Below are 12,087 nucleotides of genomic sequence, written 5' to 3' on the forward strand. Positions count from 1 at the left end.
GGTGTGGCTGAGGCCCGTGTGGGGGCTCAGGGAGGGCCAGCCTGCCTGCAGCCACGACCTGGACCCAGCTTGAGGGGTGGCATGCCCTGGGGGACCTGGCTCCTGGGGGCAGGAGGGGCATGGCTGCACTGGGACAGGCTGCTGTGCCAAATCCAATACCGCCACCATGGAGGTATTGCTATTATTAGCAAAAATGCCAATAGCTGGATGTCACAAACCCTTCCTTTGTGTGCTTTTCATATGACGTCTCATCTGACCTCACTGTGGCCCTGTGAGGGAGGCCTTATCACTTCCGTTATACAGATGGCAAAAGCGGAGCCCAGGGTGCTGCTGGCTGGGATTGCTGGGGTTTGAACTAAGAGCTCTCTTACTCTCAGTTCCTGTGGTTGTTCCCCCTCTCTACTGTCTCCCAACTCTCTGTGTTGGGCAAGTTACATAAACTCTCCACCGCCCTGTCCCTTGGCAGCCTGCCCATACTGGGCTTGGAGATTTGGCCCCAGGCCCCGTGTGCTTCCTCTGTAGCAGTTCTGGATAATGCTAGTGCAGGCAGCCTCCAGGTCCCCACCCCGCCCCCAACACTGCATCTCTGCCTGGGACAGTACATGCTGAACACATGCCAACCTGCCCTCCTGCCTTAGCCCTGGCCACTTTGGCTTTTTGTCAAGGACAGGAACTGGGAGCTGAGCAGAGAAGGATGGGTGCACTGACCTTTGAACCTTGAAAATGTTAAAGCAAACATGCAGAAAATTTGCCCAAGGCAGGTGTGTGTGCATGCATGCGTGCATGTGCTTGCAGGGGACAGCCTCTGCATTTACACCACTGGCCTATGTGGAGGCATTTTGTGGCAAGCATTAGTTGTAACCTGGGCCTTCCCCTAACTCAGATGCCACCATGAGTCCTGTGGGCCTTCTGCTTTTTCTCAATTTCTAAGTGAAGCAGGCCCAGGGCAGGGGTGTGAACGCTGTGTGTCCTTGCTCTGGCAACAGGGTCCTGGCTCCTCTCCTGCCATGTCAGAAGTGCTTGCCTTTATGGCTTTTCTTATGCATGCAGCCCAGGAATGTTCCAGGGCATGACTACCTTCCAGGCATCCAGCCCTGGCAGAGGCCTCTGGAACTACAGGCACAGTCCTGCCCTGGGGGAAGCTGAAAGTCCTGGGGCTCCTGGGTGGCCGCAGATTAACTCATTTCTTTGTATGAACGTTAGAGTTCTGATACCTCGGACAGTAATTATTCAATTATTCTGTGCCACCTTCGCATCATTGATTAATGATTCCCAGGACCACAAACTCATTTCTCTGCAAACAGCTCTGACATGAGGAATGATTGATTTAATGTATGTTAATTATGGGCCCACGTCAGTCACCGCATGGTTGGGGACGGTCCCTTGTAACCCTCCATTCTGTTTCCAGTCCTAATCCAGAGTCAGAACTCAAGTGATGGCTTGTTTTTGCTGTTGTTCTCTTTGATTGCAGGAAAAATTAAACATTGGACATTTTTTCATACAAACTCAATATAAAATATGAATTTGACCTTGGTATAATGGAAACAACCAGCTCAAATAGAGATATTTTTGCTCTTGACAGCAAAGTAAGGGGTCTCCCACAAACTCCTTCCAGGTATTTTTAGCTGAGGCTGTTTGTAGAAGGTGAAAAATGGTGTTAACATTTCCATGTAGTAACTTCCTGTCTGGGTAAATCACCGTAACTTTCTGAAATGCAAAGTGCACGTGTCATCCCTACGTAATACCTCTGAGACTCTCAGTGTCATACTCTGTTCATAAGGTTGTTTCTGAGCCGGCCCTACAGCATCACTGGACTTGCCTCACTCACCCTTACACATGCACATGAATACACAATCATGTGTATTCTTTCATTGATTTCTTTGATTTGCATGCATAAACACAAGTGCACACACATGCACACGTGTACACACATACACATGTGTACACAAACATACACACACATGCACACATCCCTGACTTTTTATTCTGATTGTACAGAACTACCTGTAATCTCCAAATATGTTCAGCTGCTTCAAAACTTTGTGCCTGGGAATGCCCCTCCCGTGTTTTTGATCTTCTAACTCCTAGACCCAGCCTCAGGGTCACCTCCTCCGGAACCACTTCTCTGATGTCACTTCTGCCCCTCTCCCACCTCAGTCTGGGTCAGGCACCCTCCTCTGTGCTCCCGGAGTGCCTATGCTTTCCGCTCCCACACTGTGCCTGGAGAGTCGATTGTTAGACTATAAACTTCTTGAAGGCATGTTTTTTTTCCCTTTGTGCCTACCAGGGTGTGGGGCACATGCTAAACACGTAATACGTATCTGTTAAATGAATGAATGAACAAAAGGATGAGTGAATTATGAGCAATATGCTGACATCAGGTGAAAGCTTATCTTTCTTAGCCTAGCTGGTGCCCATGGGTCAGTTTCTCGATGTACGGTCTTCAGAGCACCTGCATCAGAGTCTCCTGGGCTGCTTATTAAAATGCAGATTCTAGGGCCCCACTCTGCACTTGTTGAATTGCTTCTGGGGATGTAGCTTTGGAATGTGAATTTTATCAAGCTGCCAAGAATATTCTATACATACTAACTTATTGAATAAATGCCCAAGATCCATAGTGCAGATTTTACAATATTGAGAACTACCTTGGCTAGAAATATTCTCCAATTTCAATCATTTGCCAATGAGCGGATCCTCATTTGTTGTGGTAAACATTGTGCTTTGAACAGTCCTTGGGACTTGCAATATGTTTCATATTACACTGATGTCACCAAACAAGAGCAAACGTATTGCCGTTTCCACCTGGTCTCCTCCGAGTCTGCACACAGGATGGCTGTTTGCAGGCTCGCTGTGGAAGTGGCACAGGCAGGCAGGCAGGGGGCATCCCTGCTCCTTGTCTCAAACTGAGAAACATATTTATATAGAGAGATCCATGCATTATATTCCTTTTCATGTTTGCCAAATATATATATATGTATATAAACGTGTGTATATAAAATAGCATCTCATTGTTTTTATTAAAGCAATTCTTTGATTGATACATTTATTTGATTCTTAGAATGACTGAATGCTTCATCTAAACGTGGTCAAGGTAGAAAGATTAGATACCAGAATTCATAGGTAGCCAACATAGTATAATTTATATAGCCTCTCCCTTTTTTGATACTTAACCTTTTCTCAGCAATCTGTACTTTTTGAAAAATGAGAACACTGTTCCAAATGCTGATACTAACAGATGTATTGGGACATGGTTGAGGCCAGCAGAAGATGTAGGAAGAGAGCAGATGATAAATGGGACCAGGGCTGAAGGTGTCTTTGCAGCAGACTCACCCTACACACAGAGGTAAGGGAGTGCACACATCACCAGCTCTGTTACTGGGTACCTGCAATGACCTCTCTGGACCTCAGTTTCCCTACCTGTAAAATTAGGGTGTTGCCATAAAATGCAGACTAATAATGCTGTTGAAGACTTCAGAGACCATGCAGTTCACCTTCTCCTTTGTAGGTGCACCCACTGAGGCCTGACTTCAGGAGAATGTGCTGGTGTGAGCTACCATTGAATGTCCCAGTGGATTGTTGTCCCTCTGCTATGGTTTGAGTGTGTTCCCCAAAGTTCATGTGTTGGAAACTTCATTGCCATTGTAACAGTATTAACAGGTGGGGCCTTTAAGAGGTGATAAGGCTACAAGGGCACCCCCCTCATGAATGGATTAACACCATTATCACAGGATTAGTTATCATGGGAGTGGGCTCCTGATAAAAAGGATGAGTTCAGCCCATTTCTTTCTCTGTCTTGTGTGCTTGCTTCTGCCTTCTGCTCTTCAGCTATGGGAAAACCCTCACCAGATGCCAGCACTGTGCTCTTGGACTTCCCAGCCACTAGAACCATGAGCCAAATAAACCTCTTTTATTTATAAATTTCCCAGTCTAGGATATTCTGTTACAGCAACAGAAAATGGACTAAGACACCTCTAACTTCAGCTCTGGCATTTTTGAATTTGCAGACAACCCGTTTGTCATCATACACATAGCTATGTGTAGCCACCTTCTTAGTTGTCCACCCATCAGGAGTGATAATATATCATCCAGCTGATCTTAAAAAAGCTCTACTTATGAAGCCAAAGTTCTACTCTTTTTAAAGTGATCAATAGAATCATGGCATGAGGGATTTCTTAATCATGAGTAAACTTAGGGATGGAGCCCTCCCAGGGCTAATTTAGATGGAAGAGCAGGTAATCGTTCACTTGGGTTCATTTTTCTGTTTTTAAAATGCCATTTATTTTCTAGCAGAATCAATTTTTAAGCATTAACCTAGCTCTCACCAGACATTCTTCTTGTGGTTTGGTTTATTCTGGTTAATACTTAAGTCTCCCCAAAGGGAAGCACCAGATCATAGGCATGTCCTCTGAGACCCTGCTGCAGGCACCATGGAGGTTGTGTTGGGGGCCTTGTGTCATGGGGAGGGGAGAGGGTTTGGAAGTGCATAGGCTAGGGCTGGCACCTTGGCTTTACATCGCACCACATGAACTTGAGGACAGAGTCTCTTCTGAGTATCATCTGTAAAAGGTACAACAGGAGAAAAAGCTTACACAACCTGGCATCACCCTCTGAACAGTGCTGGAGGGAGTGTAAATTGGTGTGACCTTGCAGGAGAGCCATCTGACAACAGCTATCAGAGTTTAAAATGACCACACCCTTGACCTGCAATTCTGACTCTAGGAATTTATCCTGCAGATTTACTTGTGTGTTCAAAGTGACATACCTATGGGGATGGTCATTGCAGCATTGCTTGTTAGGTCAAAACATCTGAAAGCAACCTGAATCGAAAGAAGATCAGTCCATAAGGTGTAGTACATCCATGCGAGGGGGTAATCTACAACTATTACTAAGAATGAGGCAACTCTAGAAAAAGTGATTTGGAAGGATCACCAAGATGGGCTGTTAAGGGAAAAGACTAGATGCAGAGCAGTAAGTATATGAATATGCTCTTTGTGTATATAAAAAAAGAATATATGTATAACGTGCTTATGTATTCATAGAATCTCTTTGAAAGAATAGCGTGGTGATGGTGGTTTCCTCTGGGGAAGACTTCTAGGAAAGCTGAGGACTCCACTCGGTTGAGCAAGCCTCAGAGTAGACATTTATTCTCACTCCTTCCAATTTCTCCTCATTATTCCCTTTCTTTCTTTCTTTTCTTTTCTTTCTCTTTTCTTTCCTTCTTTCCTTCTTTTTTTATCCCTCTCTCTATTTCCTTCCTTCCTTCCTTCCTTCCTATCTCTATCTCTTTCTTGATGTCCTTTCTTTTTCTTTTTTGGCTTTCCACATTTAGTCTAGGAGCAGTCCCTGTCAATTCTTCATCTTGCTGTCTAGATCCACCCACTTCTTCCCTCCCCACGCTGCTACCTCATCCCAGACCCTCACCCCCCACAGACCACTGAAATAGCAACGTGACTGGGCACCCTCCTTCCTCTCCTGACCCCTTATAATCCACTCTCTACCCAGTAGTCAGTGTCATCTTTCAGGAACAAGCTCTCCTGTGGCTCTCTGTTGCAGACACAATACAACTCAGTGGCCTTGCTAAGGTACCAAGGCCCCCATGACGGGAGCACTCCTACTTTCCAAGCTCATCTCAGCCATATTGACCTCTTTTCTGCTACATTAATCTGCTTTCCTGCCTCAAGGCTCTTAACTGCATGTTCTCCCAGCTTTTCCATGGCTGCCCCAGCTCCATACTTTTAGTCTCAGGGTCTGTATAAACTCTTCAAGTTTCTCTCTGCCTTATCATTAGCGCCCTGGTCTTTGTTTCCCAGCATGTGTCACAGTTTGTTGGTTAAAACACAATTTTATTGATTAAAATCTCCCCACTGGATTTTAAGTCCCATGAGGGTAGGGTTCTGGTTTATCTCGTGTACCCTGTATCCCCAAAGCCTGGCTCCGAGTCTGGCGTGGAGAAATGCTGAGTCCATAACTATTGGATAGATGATAATCTGGGTGAATGAATGAAATCAGATGAGTCCATGTTGGCCTCTGGCATGGAAGGTGGTTTGAGGGCCAGCTCCTCCCGCAAAGTAGTTTCAGGAGAGGCTGAGAGAGCCAGCTGTCTGCAGCAGGCTTAGTTACAGGAACCGAGACTCTTGGCTGGTTCTCACTTAGGAAAAACGGCTCCGCTTTGACTTTCCCTGGATTGTGGTGGTTAATGCTTGTCTTGAAACAAAACCCTCTGTGAATCTTTGCTTTCTGGCCTTGTCTCCGGATTTCATGAATCCTGTTTGATGCAGGAGTTAGAGAACTAGTGTTCAGGGCCTGCTGTCCAAGTTTCTCTACTACGGCCTCGTCACTGCTCCCAATAGTGAACAGAGAGCTTAGCTTTAGTCCAAGCTGTGCCACTCACCAGGTGACTGATCTTTGGTGAGATTCTCATCTCCTAGGACCTCTTTTATTTTTTCCTTCCAAAAATATCTGCTCTGCTTTTATGTAACTGAAAGTGACGCAAAATTACCCTGAGGAAATGTTGGCCTTGGCTTTGTTCTTGGTCCCTTGAGGCTGCTATCATCTAGAATTCATTTATTGACTCACTTGTTCCTTTAGGGATTTATTCTAGGTAAGGACTCACTTAGTCCTTACTACTTACAGGAATCTGGATCATCCCAAGACATTGTCGCAGGTCAGATTCCCTGGGAGCTGAGAGCCAGGAATGTGCATGCAGGAAGTGTTTTGGGCGTGAGGGTTGCAGGGCTGGGCTGATGCAGAAGCACAGCTCTGACGCAGTCTAGGCGGAGCCTCAGCAGACTCCACCGCAGCTCTCGGGTTGGCATGGTCCTTCAGAGTTGCCTTCGATCGAGGCAAAGGGGCTAAGCCTTCCCACTCCACACTGACCAATAGCTGGGCACAGACGGCCGTGGGGAGGAAGACAGACCTCAGGCCAGCTGTTCACTTCAGCTGAGGCAGTTCCAGAAAGCAGCCAGGGCAACGCAAGGTGCAAGAGGAAGAACGTGGGTGGAGCACTGCACATCTTCTACACGCTCTCGCCTCGGCCCTGCAGACAGCAGTGCCAGTCTCGGGATTCTAGGCAGACCTGAGTTCTGGTCCTGGCTAGTCTAGACCAGCTGGTGCCTGGACAAGCTTCTGCTCCTCTCTGACTGAGGGATTTCTTGCACCTGTAAACGTTGCTCACTGTTAGCTGTGGGATGCTTTGCATGGTTGTGGAGGGGCTTAACTTGAGAGAAAGAACTTTGACATGCTTCATAGAGCGATGAGCACTCACCCTCACGTCTTGGTAGGGGTGGGCTAGGCTTGGGCGTATTAAGCACCAGTCCAGGGTGTTGGGTGGAGAAGTGCCACATAGGGCGCCCGGAGGCAGCGGCACTGCCATTCATGGAAGGCACTGCTCTCACCTCCAGGTGCCCCGTGGGGGGCGGGTCACTGCTCTCCTAGTTTCCATGAGAACCGTGGCATGTTCACGTGTGCACTGCCTGACTCAGGTACTCTCTCCTTCCAGGTGACACAGAAGTTCTCCCTGGTGATCGTGCAGGGCCACCTGGTCTCGGAAGGGGTCCTGCTCTTTGGCCGCCAGCACTTCTACCTCTGTGAGAACTTCACACTGTCTCCCATGGGCGATGTCTACTGCACCCGCCACTGCTTATCCAAGTGAGTTCCTCGCTGGTCCCGGCAGCTTCTTCTCTGAGCCCTATCCTTGCTTCCCAGACACCCCACAGTCCCCCACCTGCCTAGTTCTTACAGCGGGCTTAGGTTTGGGCCTGAAACTGAGCCATGAGATAAAGCAGAAGAACCTACAGGTATAGACCTTCTGTGGCAGCTCCTCATGTCTTCCCTGGTACGGAATGCACCGCAGGGCATGGGGCTCTTTCCTCAGGTTATTTGGGTGACTGAATTCCGTTGTGTCACTTACTCACAAACAGCTTATTGGTTCCTCATTCTATGTAAGACAGCAGGCTCTGCCCCTCCCTCCGACACGAGTGCAGTCGGCAGCATCAGTGAGTTCTTTGAGAAAGAGTTTGGCGCACACAGTGATCACGGAACAAAACATATATGTTGTGAGAGGACTCTTCGGGGTTCATGCGTGGAGAGGTGGCCTGGGACTGGTGTGCTGAGGGAGGGCCTGAAGAGGGGGGCTAAGATCTGGCTCTTGCAGAATGAGTGAGAGTTGGGAAGAAATTTGAAGAGTCATTTTTACGTCAACTAATACCAGAGGGCTTTGGCGGGAAATTCTGGGGGCCTTCTTTAGGATCAGGTGTATTTGGTCTATTTGGGTTCCATCAGCTCTTAATGATTGATGATGGATGCTCTTGTTTTTATACAATACAGTCATTAAAAATCGAATTGATAGTTTTTGTACTTTTGCCAAAAGTCCAATTGTCAAATTGCAGGTTTTTACTTCATCATTGTTTTTGAAGACATTAGATGAATATTTCTTCATGTGGAGTTAGGCCTTGCCTTTTCTGGTTAGCCAAGGTTCAGATGATGACAAGACAGCCTCTTAGCCTGGTGGCTCGCTAGCTGACATCAGAATGACCTGGGGGGCGTGGTAGCACACAGACTTCTGGGTCCTGTCCCCAACCCAGTTTCCAATTCAGTAGGTCTGGGGTAGGACCTGAGATTCTAGCAGGTTCCTAGCTGTTGATGATTTTATCGCTGGTCTGAGACCACATTCTGGGAGCCACTGTTTTAGGCTATTGACAGAGGAATGAGAGTCTTACCTGACAATCACTAAGAGTTTTAACTAAAAGTTGTCCCATCGATTCCAGCCTGTGGATCAGGAAGCAAGAGCTGAAGGGCTGTGGAAGAGTGGATATCGGCTTACCCTCCTCTGATTTAGATCAAAAGCTTGAAAATGCTTTGCACTTTTCTCTCTGCTAATTTCCATCTTTTATTCATACCGAATGTTCACTGTTCACCAATTACTGTGAGTCTTCTGTGCTTTTCCAAGGCAGGAGGAGCATAATTAATACTTGGCTCACTGATCCCATCTTATTGCTCATGTTTTATTGATCCTGATCAATATGGACTACAAACTGCCTTTCTGAGAGCCGATGGAGCTCTCTGCTCTGCCTCTATGCGTGGCCTGCCCTGTGATGGCTGCGTCCCCACTGCCCCTCTTCTCCTCTCCACCCTGTGCGTGGCCTGCCCTGCGATGGCTGCGTCCCCACTGCCCCTCTTCTCCTCTCCACCCTGTACGTGGCCTGCCCTGCGATGGCTGCGTCCCCACTGCCCCTCTTCTCCTCTCCACCCTGTGCGTGGCCTGCCCTGTGATGGCTGTGTCCCCACTGCCCCTCTTCTCCTCTTCACCCTGTGCGTGGCCTGCCCTGTGATGGCTGCGTCCCCACTGCCCCTCTTCTCCTCTCCACCCTGTACGTGGCCTGCCCTGCGATGGCTGCGTCCCCACTGCCCCTCTTCTCCTCTTCACCCTGTGCGTGGCCTGCCCTGCGATGGCTGCGTCCCCACTGCCCCTCTTCTCCTCTTCACCCTGTGCGTGGCCTGCCCTGTGATGGCTGCGTCCCCACTGCCCCTCTTCTCCTCTCCACCCTGTGCGTGGCCTGCCCTGCGATGGCTGCGTCCCCACTGCCCCTCTTCTCCTCTCCACCCTGTGCGTGGCCTGCCCTGTGATGGCTGCGTCCCCACTGCCCCTCTTCTCCTCTCCACCCTGTGCGTGGCCTGCCCTGTGATGGCTGCGTCCCCACTGCCCCTCTTCTCCTCTTCACCCTGTGCGTGGCCTGCCCTGTGATGGCTGCGTCCCCACTGCCCCTCTTCTCCTCTCCACCCTGTGCGTGGCCTGCCCTGCGATGGCTGCGTCCCCACTGCCCCTCTTCTCCTCTTCACCCTGTGCGTGGCCTGCCCTGTGATGGCTGCGTCCCCACTGCCCCCTCTTCTCCTCTCCACCCTGTGCGTGGCCTGCCCTGCGATGGCTGCGTCCCCACTGCCCCTCTTCTCCTCTTCACCCTGTGCGTGGCCTGCCCTGCGATGGCTGCGTCCCCACTGCCCCTCTTCTCCTCTCCACCCTGTGCGTGGCCTGCCCTGCGATGGCTGCGTCCCCACTGCCCCTCTTCTCCTCTCCACCCTGTGCGTGGCCTGCCCTGCGATGGCTGCGTCCCCACTGCCCCTCTTCTCCTCTTCACCCTGTGCGTGGCCTGCCCTGTGATGGCTGCGTCCCCACTGCCCCCTCTTCTCCTCTCCACCCTGTGCGTGGCCTGCCCTGCGATGGCTGCGTCCCCACTGCCCCTCTTCTCCTCTCCACCCTGTGCGTGGCCTGCCCTGCGATGGCTGCGTCCCCACTGCCCCTCTTCTCCTCTCCACCCTGTGCGTGGCCTGCCCTGCGATGGCTGCGTCCCCACTGCCCCTCTTCTCCTCTCCACCCTGTGCGTGGCCTGCCCTGCGATGGCTGCGTCCCCACTGCCCCTCTTCTCCTCTTCACCCTGTGCGTGGCCTGCCCTGTGATGGCTGTGTCCCCACTGCCCCTCTTCTCCTCTCCACCCTGTGCGTGGCCTGCCCTGCGATGGCTGCGTCCCCACTGCCCCTCTTCTCCTCTCCACCCTGTGCGTGGCCTGCCCTGCGATGGCTGCGTCCCCACTGCCCCTCTTCTCCTCTTCACCCTGTGCGTGGCCTGCCCTGCGATGGCTGCGTCCCCACTGCCCCTCTTCTCCTCTTCACCCTGTGCGTGGCCTGCCCTGTGATGGCTGCGTCCCCACTGCCCCCTCTTCTCCTCTCCACCCTGTGCGTGGCCTGCCCTGTGATGGCTGCGTCCCCACTGCCCCTCTTCTCCTCTTCACCCTGTGCGTGGCCTGCCCTATGATGGCTGCGTCCCCACTGCCCCTCTTCTCCTCTCCACCCTGTGCGTGGCCTGCCCTGTGATGGCTGCGTCCCCACTGCCCCTCTTCTCCTCTCCACCCTGTGTGTGGCCTGCCCTGCGATGGCTGCATACCCTCTGCCTCACTCTTCACCTCTGGTTAGGTTGAGGTATGTTAGATAAGATCTTATTGATTAGGTAAATGTGTTTATGAGGTATAGCTAAGCATGATCAAATTGACCATATCTGCGCTTTTAATAGAAGCCCAGTGGTCAGGCTGTACGTACTCACTTGATTTGCAATGACAAGGGAGACTTCCCATGTCTGAAAACGTACTTTTCTAGAATACAAGTAGGAATAGAGTGAGAACAAGTTACTTCCCTGGAATGTCCTTTGGGAATCGCACAGGTAGTTTTAGTCACTGTGTCTCAAAGTATTTGTCAATCAGACAGTGCCTTTGGGGTCTTGTCTACTGCCCTGAGAAACTACCGGCACTCCGAGGGTGCAGTTCTCAGGGACAAGCTATTAGATCATGCCAGATCAATGGGGATTACATCCGATTTTGACCATAGAGACTAAGATACATAAATAAGCCTGTTAAAAATAAAGCTAAGTCAACCCTGAAATGTTTCTCTAAAAGACTGCTATCAAATTGAGTGCAGTTGAGCATTAGACCTTGAAACAGGCTCTCTGATGTAACATAAAAATATCCCAAATCAAACTCAAGAACACTGCAAATTCCTCATCAGCGATTGGACTTTGTACTTTGGAACTTTCCTGGCAAACCGACAACCTTCTGAGAAGGTGTTTTCTTGTAGCAGGTCCCTTCCTGGCTGATTATGATTAGCGTGGCTGTAGTAGCTCACTATGGCTGTGAAAAACTGTGTGGCTTAAAAGAATAGAAATTTATTGTTTCCCAGTTCTCGAGGCTGGAAGTATGAAATCCAGGCAGGGCTGCCCTTTCTCTGGCTGCCCCAGGGAAGAGTCCTTCCTTGCCTGTTCCAGTTTTGCTGTTTGCTGGCAATACCTGACCGTCCTCGGCTTGGAGGTGCATCGCCCCAGGCACGAGGCCACCTTCTCCCTGTGTCTTCACCTCGTCTTCCCTGTGTGTCTATCTCTGCATCCGTGTTTCCCCTTTGTATAAGGACAGCAGTCACTTTGAATTAGGGCCCACCTTAATGGTCTCATTTTAACATGATACGTCTTTTAACATTCTATTTTCAAATATAGTCACATTCTAGGGGTTAGCATTTCAACATATCTCTTTTGGAGGACATAGTTCTACC

The 12,087-nt window shown here is 49.9% G+C and overlaps 1 protein-coding gene across 1 annotated transcript in view; it reads left to right on the forward strand.

Annotated features, from left to right (window-relative positions):
• The window catches only part of WDFY4 (WDFY family member 4), a 262,564-nt gene that overhangs the window by 167,899 nt on the left and 82,578 nt on the right, over nucleotides 1-12,087 (forward strand). The window contains exon 43 of the mRNA XM_069461073.1: nucleotides 7,499-7,647. Within this exon, the coding sequence (XP_069317174.1) occupies nucleotides 7,499-7,647 (149 nt within the window). The remainder of the gene's footprint in view (nucleotides 1-7,498; nucleotides 7,648-12,087) is intronic.

Source organism: Eulemur rufifrons, chromosome 28 (assembly GCF_041146395.1).
Source record: "Eulemur rufifrons isolate Redbay chromosome 28, OSU_ERuf_1, whole genome shotgun sequence".
NCBI lineage: Eukaryota > Metazoa > Chordata > Mammalia > Primates > Lemuridae > Eulemur > Eulemur rufifrons.